Here is an 11798-nt window from a genome sequence, read left to right on the forward strand (position 1 = left end):
TGAGCATTACAACAGTTCCATTATTTATTCCACCACTTTCAGTGTTATTTACAAGTAATAGTGTCGTCAGACAAGACAACAGGAAGTCACATGAGTTTTCTCTCAATGGCATCACCAGAAGTCAAAATAATGAAGTCACGTGGATTTTACACTACAACGCAGCTCGATCAGAGGACCGAAAACACATTTCAGTATCAGCCATTCCATCAGAGCCTACAAGCAATAGCTTGTCAGGATAAACTTCGATATGCCCGAATGCACTGGTGCCAGGAGGACACTCCAGCGCAGCCTCAAGGGTGCGATGGTGCACGCCATGGGAGTCCACTGAGTAGCCACCCTTGTGGTCGTGTCCGGCAAAGCAGGCCTTAACACAGTTGTATCGTCGAACGATAGCCATCACCTCATCATAGTTCCACATAAGAGCTGCTGGGTACACTGCGCCAGGGTCCATTGGGAGATGACTGCATAGGATGACGTTCTGCCGGCGGTCCGATGCATCCTGGAGGACATCGTTGAGCCAGGACAGCTGCTCCTTGCCAACTGCACCATTGAACTTCAGAAACCGCCTGTCGACACCAAAAAGACCGTCAGGGCTGTTCTTGTCGGTGTTTGGGTTCTTTTCATCGAGGAGCTTCAATGCTGCTGCAGTCACAGGATGATCGTGAGGCCAGCCAAGTGCGCTGAAATCATAAGCATCCAGAACAACAAATCTGTACTCGGGACATGGTGAGAAGTCATAATACGCGCGATCAGAATCCGTCGGCATCTTCAACAATGCCACCAGCTTGCTCCGAGGAAGGTTGTAGAGGCAATGGTTGCCAAACATATGGTAGGTCGGGCCATCGAACTTCTCAAACTCGTCAATGACCTTCTGCACCGCCCACAGCGACTTGTCCTTTGGGCAGAACCCGTCGATGGTGTCTCCAAAGTTGATCGAGAACTTGATATTGCCTTGCTTGTTCCATGTGCTGACAGCTCTTTGAAGGACGCTGATGCTGTGCCTGTAGTAGCGTGGGACACCGAGGAACGAGCGGCCGTCTGGGATATCGGCATACTGGACATCAGCAATGACGCCAAATGTGAACAAGGGCTTCTTGGCAGATGCATGGACTAGTCCGTTTGCGGCAGCCATCACAAGAACTTCAGTATCACCAGTCCTTCGAAAGGCAAAAGTAGAATCTGGAATAGAATGCGGTGCCCCCGCTAGAACCTAGGATATAAGCCAAGAAATATTTGCTCAGAATTCGGGCGAATCAGTATATAATCATTTTGTCACATTAAACAGTATATATAAAGCAATGGAGCGCAATGCAATTCAGCATCATAGCAGTAAAAGTCTCTGCGTGTTACGCATTTCACACCGAAGTAACTTTAATAGACTCTCAACTCTTTCTGTACATGTGCCCAACTAAAACAAGCACTTTGTGAATTGTGATTTACTGCTAATAAAATCTAGTTATCTATCGACCTGAGAAGTGTTGATAAAACCGCTCCTGAGATTCACACGAAGCGGGGAGACGCAGCCGAGCTGCCTGTAATCGGAGCCTATGAACTGAAAGAGAGCGACCGACAGATTGTAACAACCAAACGATCCCAAGAGGAAGGAAACCAGGGGGGGATGGATTACCGGCGCAGCGACAGAGGCGGCGAGGTAGGCTGCGGCGGGCTCCGGTGGGATCTCCGGCGCGCTGGGTTGGTAGATCCCGGATCGGACGGTGGAGTCCTAAAGCAGCGAGCAGCCGGGAGGGGGAGGAGTTTGGATCTTGACGGAAGCCTCTGTCCTCCCTCTGCTCTTCTCCTCCGGCTCGGGAGAGGCAAAGACGGGGGAACCGAGTCGGACCACCGGTCGTTAGCCCTGGGCCGAGGAGGCCCGTGACAAAGCCCAAAACTGCAAGGGGTTTAATTTCAGGACTCGTTTTTTTGTTCTTGTTTTATTTATTTATTTTTGTAATCTAAAGACAAAATTTTATTTATTTTCAGAAAATAGATATAAAAAATTAAAAGCAAGCACATAAGTTATTCGAAAGTAAAGTAAAGCTAACATTACATTGCGGTTTGCGGAGATAGTCGCTAGCCACTGCTAAACAAATTTCTCTTTTGCCGTAGAGCAACGTCCAAATGGCAACTTGGGGTTTTTGAGGATGTCAATGGGGTAGATTTAAACCACGCTTGCATCGAAGAAAATACAACGAAACTTTGATATAGGAAGCAAGGACACACTGGTTCTGATGGTAGGTTGAATACAGTTTTTTTTGGTGAGGGGGGGAGGGGGAGGGGGGTTGAATAAGCAGTCAAATAAAACTTTAAGCATTGAGGATGTGAAAGACGTATTGGAAAACTAAAGAAGCATATGGCCTTTACATATTTGGTACAATGGCAAAAGATTACATTTTTCTGAATATTGTGAATCATACTCCTTCCGCCCTTCCGCTTTCTAAATATTTACGAGACTAGTCGTCAAGTGATAAAGTCGGTGGTGTAACCTTAGAGCATCTCCAGCAGCTGCCCTATTATTGGGAAACCATCACTTTTTGGTTGTTTGGAGGGTAAAAAACACTTTCAACAACTGCCCAAAAACGAAAAGCTGCTGAAAATTTGTTTTGGGCTGGCCTAAAATGCGGCACGACTACTGCATATATGTGGCACAAAATCGGCTGCCCAAAAACTCATTTCACCCCGCGCCACGTGGCCGCCTCCTCCCGCGGCCAAATCCCGTCGCCGCCGCACCGAATTCGGTCATCACCGCCGCTCGACCTCCCCACCAACCGGATCCGCCATTTCCCAAGGCCAATTGGCCGCTCATCCGCCACCCGCTGCCAACTCCATCGCCCTCTCCGCCGCCACCTCCGGATGTTGTGCCTCCACCTACGGCTGCTCCACCTTGTCCGCAATGTCGCCGGCCCGCTGCTCCGCCTCGTCTGCCATGCCGCCGAAGTCCATCTTCAAGAGGGTTTGGCCGCGGCCGTCCGGCCGGTTCGGCGTCGAGTTCCAGCACGCCGGGCGGCATGTTTTTAGTTGAATGTTTTTTTTGAAAGATCCAGCACAGCTGGCTTTTCATGTTGATCATAGCAGAGAGCAATGGATAAATTGGGAATACATGGATGGTGACCCTAAGATCACAAGGATGAAAAACGAAAAAGAGTTCAGAAAAGAAAAACTACAGCCGATCGACCAGCATTGTCATCAGCCTATCCCCTCCGGTGGCAGCATGAACGGGTGCAGCAAACAGGTTGCTCCAGCCTGTCTCCATAGGTCAATACCCCGTCTGATGGCCTGCAGAACCTCTCGCCTAGAGGCCTCTTTGTTTCTGAAAGTGCGGTCGTTCCGGTGTCTCCAGATTTCCCAAACTGCTAGCATCATCAGAGATCTTATGTCTTTTCTGAACTTAGGTTTTGCGCCCTCCACAATACCCATGATCCGTTCACTACTACTGCGCGGTTCGCGAGTAGATTGCAGTCTTAGAGCTTCGCAGCCAAACCAAGATGACAGACTGCTCCAGATCGCCGTGGTGAAAGGGCACGACCAGAATATGTGGTCAACCGTCTCGAGGTTTCTGAAACAGAATTGGCAGAAGTATGAATTTGGCCGCCCACGTCGCTGAAGTCGGTCATTGCACCAGAGCCTATTGAACAGCATTAACCAGAAGAACATCTTCAGTTTCCCTGGCGCCGAAGTCTTCCAGATGATCCGAGGGAAATTGGAGGTGTGGATCGCCTGGAACTGCGCCTTATAAGCCGATGTCGCGGTGTAGCAGCCGCTGGCCTCTAGGTTCCATCTTATCTCGTCGGCCACAGCTGTAGAGAGGTTGACCGGCATCAAGCGCAGGAGCCGAGCCAAGGCCACATGTACAGTCGCAGACAATTTGGTCTGTCTGCCCGTGCGCCAGGTCAAGAATCCAGCGTTCATTTCTAAGGGCATCTGCCACCGTTCTGTTCTTCCTCCTCCAGTGCTTATAGAGTGTCGGGAATAGCAATCGCAGTGTGCCTGCCTGATGCCAGGAGCAAGTCCTGGCCGTCTGGCCGTCACCCACCGTGACCGAGGTGGCCGCGTTGAAAAATAGACGATCAGAATCGGAGCATGGCACCTCCATTCCCACCCAAAGTCTGTCCGGGTGTTTTCAGGTTTGCCAAAGCCATCGTTGCCGCAGGGCCCGTCCAAAACGGTCAAAACTGAGGATGCCTATTTTAGTTGAATGTTGGGAAGTTTGTAGTTGAAAAAAAAAGTTTTCATGTTTCGGTGGCCTATTTTAGGGCAGAGACGTAATATTTTCGCCAAAAAATGCACCTTTTGTTGTCCTAAAGTTTACTCCAGTCTCTTTTTGCTGCACTATTCTCAGGCTTGCAGCTGTTGGAGATGCTCTCATAGCGAGTAGTGATGTGCGAGTAGTCGCCGCTCTTGTGTCCATCGTGATTACGACGACGTGCGATGTGATAAGTGTTAGAGTTGTGTCGAATATTGTGTACAAAGCAGGTTACAGTTGGACTTGTAGTTGTATTGTGTTTAGATAGGATATGGAGTCGTGTCCTAGTAGGACACTTGTATCCTAGGTCTCTCATATAGAGCGGGCTAGACACACGATGTAACCTATGCCAATATAATAGCACAGGCGCGCAAGGGGGAGCCGGCGGCGTGTGCCGGCGCCCGGGTGGCCGGGTGCGGTATTGTGACGGTGTCATGGGGAGGAGCGCCCATAGTCAGGCCCGGGGATGTACCCATATCAGTGAACCTCGTTAACAAATCTCAGTTTCATGCTCGTGTGATTGCTTGGTCCTCGGATGATCAACGGTATGCCTCGGATTTATTCTAACAAGTGAAATCATGAGCAAGGTTTGAAGAGGCTGCGGAAGTCAGATCTAGAGGAGATGAAGATATCGTTGGGGTTCTCTGCAGGGGAGATAGCAGATGTGTTCAGCGGTTGTGATCTTCTAGCAAAAGCGAGTCAGAGGGAGGTGTGTGTGCTTATGGCAGCAGCAGATGCGCCGGCAGAGTCGATCGATCCGGATCGGACTTGGCGACGGGTGTGGCAACCTAGGCGAGAACGGATTACAGTTGTGGCTGCGATGACGAGCGGCACCAGCGGATTGATCGAGCCGTTCGGTCTGGACAAACGCTTGGCGGTAAGCAATGGCCCAGTAGGCCCATCCAGGCGGGGCAAGCACGAAGACCATCGCAGCTCTAGATGGCTGACTTGTGGGCAGGGCAGGCAGCGCTGGCAGCGGCAGGAGCGTGCGGGTGCGTCCCATGCAAGTCTGGTCAAGCGATGTGTTGGGGTGCCGTATGTGCGCGGTGGTGGCAGCCGTTGGTACGCTACAGGAGGCTGCAAAGATGTTGCATAAGCTTGGAGGCACGTGATTTGTTTGAGAAAAAAAAGAATACGACACACAGGCTTAGTCAAATCGTGATGATGTCATGGAAAAAGAAAAGAAAAGAAAAGAAAAGGTTAGCTACAGACGTGTGATGAATCAGGTGCTTGAGCCAGTTAGCTTTGCTGATCTGATTTGGTATATTCACACGAGAAGGCTATGTGAACTTTGCTTTTGGTTTTCTTTGTTGGTACACATTTGTGTATGGATGGCGATTATCATGATGACGGCTTGAGAAGTCTGGAGTGTGTCGTGCAGTCGGATAAATTCGGTTGGGTCAGATTTGTCAGTCTGATGAATCGACGTGAGTCGGTTGGAACAAAAGACGGTGGTTGGATCGGCGACGACGACATAGGAACGTGATACCGATGGTGACCGACTTCTGGGCGTGGAAACGCGTGACGCAGGTCCAGAGGGCTTGTGTGGCTTCGACAAGGCTATGACGCGGGGTTGATTCAAGACGGTGCACATGAGAGCTTGAAGAAGACGGAGCGCGGGATGGACTGATCATCTACCATGGAGTCATGTCAAAGGTGGAGCTGGATTGAGGGGTTACGATGTAAGGATCCAGGGAATTGAAGCCTATTCAGCAAGGGGAAGAAAATCGAGTGGCATGCAGTTCGAACTGGAGCCCAATGGTCTGATGGAAGCTTGAAACTCGTCATCAGTCGGTGATGATCGGTGGTACTCTGCAGTGGGGTTGAGTGGTGTGGGTTTGCGACCCTTGAGACTCGGCCGGGACAGCAGAGGTTCGACGCGGTAATAGCGGCGAGGCGTGCAGTACGCACGGGTACATGGAGACGGGCCAGGACTCTGGTGGTCATACATGTGGTGAGACAACTGCGAATTTGACTCGGGATGACTAAAAGCAATGGTGAAATTTCTTCAAGTTTTAGACATGCGGTCAAGAAAGGAGCGGTGATATTGAGTTCAGGTAACTCTTATGTGTGACACTCAATATGTGAGTTGTTCACTTTCACGCAGGTCAGTGATTGCTGTGTGATGACGTTGGACTGATAATCTGGAAGTTGGGAGCACAAAATAGAGTAAGGGGAACTTAGTTTCGCTCGAGCATTGACCCTGGTCAAGAAAAGGAGGGACTACAAGTTGCAGGTGGAGTCACATGGAGTCATTGGAGTAGCAGCGATGCTCATGGGATAAACTCAAGTCCAATGTACATGAAAGTTTGACGCATTGACGAACTCAAACTGGTGGAGAATATTCGTCAAGGTGGAGTTTGTTAGAGTTGTGTCGAATATTGTGTACAAAGCAGGTTACAATTGAACTTGTAGTTGTATTGTGTTTAGATAGGATATGGAGTCGTGTCCTAGTAGGACACTTGTATCCTAGGCCTCTCATATAGAGCGGGGCTAGACACACGATATAACCTATGCCCACATAATAGCACATACGCGCAAGGGGGAGCCGGCGGCATGTGCCGGCGCCCGGGTGACCGGGTGCGGTATTGTGACGGTGTCATGGGGAGGAGCACCTATAGTCAAGTCCCAGAGATATAGCCATATCGGTGAACTTCGTTAACAAATCTCGGTGTCGTACTTGTGTGATTGCTTGGTCCTTCGATAATCAATGGTATGTCTCGGATTTATTCTAACAATAAGGGTGGAGCGGAGCCTTGTAGGCTACGTACACGATGCCGAAATGATCCCATGATACGATTGATTTATAGCTTTATACAATTGCGATATGATGAAATGATCCAATCGCCATATGTAATGCATCGAGCGAGTCATGTGCTTCTTCTAGAGAGTCCGGAGGCATACGCGGCGCCCCGGACAAGGCCGTGTGGCATGCATGCGCACCTTACATTTCTCCCGGCTTTGTTTATTGGCGGGAGGATGATCACTCCAGCACAGTGATGCCCATACGTGCACGCAGCACCTCTGCATAGCGTCGGTGCAGGACCATACGAACACCATCGCTATAAATAAACCGTCGAACTTGCATATCAATTCGCAGCAACTGAACAACAATACACGAGTACACCACAAGAACAATACACGAGTAGACCACAAGTTCATCTTGTCGCACATCGGTCAGAGTACAGTGCGTGAAAATCAAGGACAATGGACGCGGCCGACAAGGCGGCCGGGCACGGCGGCGCCACCGGCCCCGCGGGGAACCACGGAGGTGCTCCTGCTGGTGCTGGTGCCGGGGGCGTGCAGCAGCTCCAGGCGACGAGGGACGACCGCAAGACCGACGGCGGTCTGGGCCGTTCCGGCGGGCCCACAGGGAACCACGGCGGTGCTCCTACGGGCGGCGCGGCCGCCACCGGTGAGAAGAAGGGCGTCGTTGACAATATCAAGGAGAAGCTTCCCGGCGCCGGCGGGCAGCAGTGAGAGCGTCGAGTCACTGAGCTACATGTGCCACAGCCTCTCGCACTACGTGTAAAAAGCTCAGCCATGCTGTTACAAATAAATAACGAGCTGTGTATGTATGCATGTACTTGTTTTCCCTCGAAATAAAAATGCTTGTGTTTTGTAAGAATTTGAACGGGAAATATATTTTCATTCGCGTACAGGGTTGTTTTTAATGTTTTTGTGCTTTTCCCCACTGCTTCGAGCTAAGAAAAAAGACGAGTCATGTGCAGAGCTAGTAAATAAAATCCTACTCCCAATGACCTCCCAATGAATGCATGGTTAGTTACAGAATATTATTTCCGTTGGACTTGAACTTATAACAACAACAAAATATAATAAAGTTCAAAGTTATGTTTTTCTCCCTAGAAATGGAAACACAAGAGAAAGGGTTGGAGGCATAACCCGTGATGCAGAACCCAGGCTATCGCCCATCGGGCACTCCACCCATTGCATCGCCGACCTTTCCCCTCCTTTGTCGGCCTCAACAATGTCGGGGGAAAGGCGGTTGTTGGTGTCAAAACCGGCGGATCTCGGGTAGGGGGTCCCGAACTGTGCGCCTAGACCGGATGGTAACAGAAGGCAAGGAACATGATGTTTTACCCAGCTTCAGGCCCTCTTGATGGAGGTAAAACTTTACGTCATGCTTGATTGATATTGATGATATGGGTAGTACAAGAATAGATCTACCACGAGATCAAGGAGGCTAAACCCTAGAAGCTAGCCTACGGTATGATTGTTGTATGATGAAGTTGTCCTACGGACTAAAACCCTCCGGTTTATATAGACACCGGAGAGGGTTAGGGTTACACAAAGTCGGTTACAATGGTAGGAGATCTAAATATCCGCATAGCCAAGCTTGCCTTCCACGCCAAGGAAAGTCCCATCCGGACACGGGACGAAGTCTTCAATCTTGTATCTTCATAGTCCTGGAGTCCGGCTGAAGGTATAGTCCGGCTACCCGGACACCCCCTAATCCAGGACTCCCTTAGTAGCCCCCGAACCAGACTTCAATGACGACGAGTCCGGCGCGCAGATTGTCTTCAACATTGCAAGGCGGGTTCTTCTCCAAATTCCGTGTACCTGCTGAATAATGTTCGATTTTCGTAATGTAGCGCACCTTGGCTTCCACGCCCAATAATGGCCGTCTTCCACGTGTTAAACGAATGCGAAAAGTCGGTGTGTTTTTACACTCACACCCCTAGCCGCATAAACGAGCCGCCTATTTAATGGGATGGGGATTCAGATCCAAACCACACCTTCTCCTCTCCGCGAGTAATCATCAGAGCGCCTCCAGCAAAGGTCCATTCCAACATAGCCAGCCGTCGCAGCTCCTCCTCTCGCCCTTCCAGTCCTAAACCTGGAGACTGGGAGAGGTGCTCCATCCCGCACAGCGAGTTAGTGTCGCTTCAGGCCAAGGGATTTCTCCCTCAGGCCTATATGGTCCCGGTCCGAGCCGGACTCGCCACCTATAATGGCGGAGAGCAAGCGGAGAGCACCCCCAATCCCTCCAAAGGAGAGCGGGTGTGCCTCATCCCTTATCTAATAAGAGGACTTGGATTTCCAATTTATCCATTTCTCCGTGGGTTTCTGGAGTTCTACGGCCTCCAGCTGCACAATCTCACGCCCGCCTCTATATTGCATATCGCGGGCTTCGTCGCCCTTTGCGAGCTATTCTTGGGTGTTGAGGCTCATTTCGCGCTGTGGAAGAGGTTATTCTGCCTGGTGCCCCGCTCTCAAGAGGGGTCTATATATCAAGTGGGCGGAGCCGAAGTGTGGCGTATCACCAGGACCGGATATCTATCCAGAACCCCAAAGAAGGCGTCCGAGGACTGGCCTTCGGAATGGTTTTATATAGATGATGTCCCGCTGCCGGATCCTATCTGGGCCGGTCTCCCCGAATTCAACAGTGCTCCCTTAAAGAAACGCCTAAGCTGGCGTCCGCGGAGCTCTCAGAGAGAAGGCGACAGGGACGTCCTTCACCTGATGGGTCGGATAAGACTATTGGCTCATTCCGGACTAACCATGATTGAAGTCATGGCCGCATGCATTATGCGGGGGGTGCAGCCGCTTCAATATAGAGGCCACCCCATGTGGGATTTTAACGGGGAGGATGACGCCACCCGTTACGGTCGTAAGGGGCCAGCCTCAGCTGTCGCTCTAGTAAAGATCTTATCCTCTTTGTACAAGGGAGAAGAGGAGGAATTCCTCCGCGTCAACCCGCAGGGCGGATTTTCTATGTACAACCCTCCGAGTTGGGTAAGTGGACAATTGTGCTTGCCCATCCGTTTTATATTCCTATGATTAAATATGTAGTCTTCCGATTTCAACGCAGGAACTGCGTCAGGAAGTAAAGGATATAAACAGCCGTCCCCCACAGCCCGAGGATCCAGAACGGTCCCTCGATCCGGACTCCGAAGAGGATCCGGACATATCGGTGGAGCTGATTGACGGGGTGTTTCATCAGCTAAGCAAGGACAATACCTTGGTGGACATTACAGCTGATTACCCAGGGTTAATCCCGGCCTCCCAGGTAACAGAGAGCGGAGTCTCATCCCCTTGAGAAGGAATCCATTCTCACGCATTTCAGTTTTCCTGACAACGACCGTGTTTTGCAGGGGAGGTTTCCGAGGCGGGAGGCCAAACCTGCGGCGGCTAGCCAACGAGGGGCCGCAGGGCCCCGTGGGGTAAAAAGGAATGTAGTCCGGACTGAGACGCCGGCGCAAAGGTATAGCGCACCCTCTTTTTCCCTGGTGTTATTCCTTCAGGGCATATTAACGTTCGTGCTGTCTTCAGAACGAAGAGACCTCGCCGGACTATATCCGGAGAGGTTGCCAATCGCGCCTCCACCAGTCAGGCTCCAACGCCTGGCCCAGAAGCGGAAGCGAACACAAGGCGCGCACCGGACGCTCCTCCAACAGAGGATGCGGACAGGCTGTCTGCCACCAATTCCGAGGTGGAGAGTGCCATGAACCACAGGCATCGCCGGACAGTTCTTCGCGACGCTTGTTTCTCCCAAGAGGCATTAGATGCCTTCAATTCGGGAGATGCGTATCTCCGTGCCGCTCAAAATGGTTTAGCCAGAGCCACGGAGCAATATGTAAAAGACATACGGGTAAGAAAATTTTGGTAAATATATATATATACCAGTAGCCCCCGAGACTTGAAACAGTTAGGGTAACTGATTTAAGGATCATTTGTTATGCAGGTTCTTACAGAGAAGAATACCGTACTGTCCCAGGAGCTGGAAGAGTGCAAAGCCCAACTGGAGGCCGCACTAGCCGCGGCAGGGGAGCCCAAAGAGACCCCCTCTGGTAAGATACACTTCGAAAGATTAGTATCTTGCGAAGTGCGGCGTGGGTGTAAATCTGACAAATCATATTGCAGATGGCGCCGGACTAGATCCGGAGAGGCAACAACTCTTGCGCCGGCTAAAGGCCGGTGAGAGTATGTTGACAAGGGTGAGGCGGGAGAAGAATGATCTTCAGGATGCCAACACCAAGCTGGACGTTGAACTTAAAGATGTTCGTGGCCAGCTGTCGGACTCTACTAAGGAGAATCAGCGGTTTTGACGCGGCATATCTAGTAAGTGCTTAAGCGAATCTTTGAAAGAAAAGAGTTCGGCGAGGAAGTCGACTAATAGAGTAATGTCTGTAGGTATGCTAACGAGTCGTCCTGCAGAGGAGATGCCCGGTTCTACGGGTGACCTTCTTCCCGAGCTCTCACAACTGCACGAGCGAGTTCGGCAGGCGATGCGAGGCGTTGCCCAAGCCTTATGGCCTTCCCACTCCATGCCCGAGGGCCTTGGAGAGCTTTCGGAGAAGCTTAAGGGAGCTCGGCGGCGCTTCCGGTTGTGGAAGATATCGGCCTGCCGACAAGGCGCTAGGGAGGCCTGGGCCATGGTGAAGACGCGGTACACGAAGTCCGACCCAAACCACATGGCCGAGGTCGGACCTATGGGGCCTGACGGGAAGGAGATCCCTGTAAGCTTAGTGTACGGCCAAGTAGAATTGGCCGCAAAGTATTCCCAGCAGGACTGTAAGTTAGACAGCATGTTAGA

At 51.1% G+C, this 11798-nt stretch overlaps 1 protein-coding gene and 1 pseudogene across 1 annotated transcript; one reads left to right on the plus strand and one right to left on the minus strand.

Annotated features, from left to right (window-relative positions):
* On the minus strand, positions 1-1812 carry LOC125527443 (manganese-dependent ADP-ribose/CDP-alcohol diphosphatase). Its single transcript, XM_048691949.2, has 2 exons — positions 1628-1812; positions 1-1210 (listed from the first exon to the last, which is right to left on the minus strand). Exon 2 carries the CDS (start codon positions 1130-1132, stop codon positions 152-154), a length of 981 nt encoding a protein of 326 aa, XP_048547906.1. The 5' UTR covers positions 1133-1210; positions 1628-1812; the 3' UTR covers positions 1-151.
* A 5488-nt stretch (positions 1813-7300) lies between these two features.
* On the plus strand, positions 7301-7868 carry LOC125527444 (dehydrin DHN2 pseudogene; annotated as a pseudogene).
* The last annotated feature ends 3930 nt before the right edge of the window (positions 7869-11798 follow it).

Source organism: Triticum urartu, chromosome 5A (genome assembly GCF_056163025.1).
Source record: "Triticum urartu cultivar PI428250 chromosome 5A, HENAU_Tu73, whole genome shotgun sequence".
Taxonomy (NCBI): domain Eukaryota; kingdom Viridiplantae; phylum Streptophyta; class Magnoliopsida; order Poales; family Poaceae; genus Triticum; species Triticum urartu.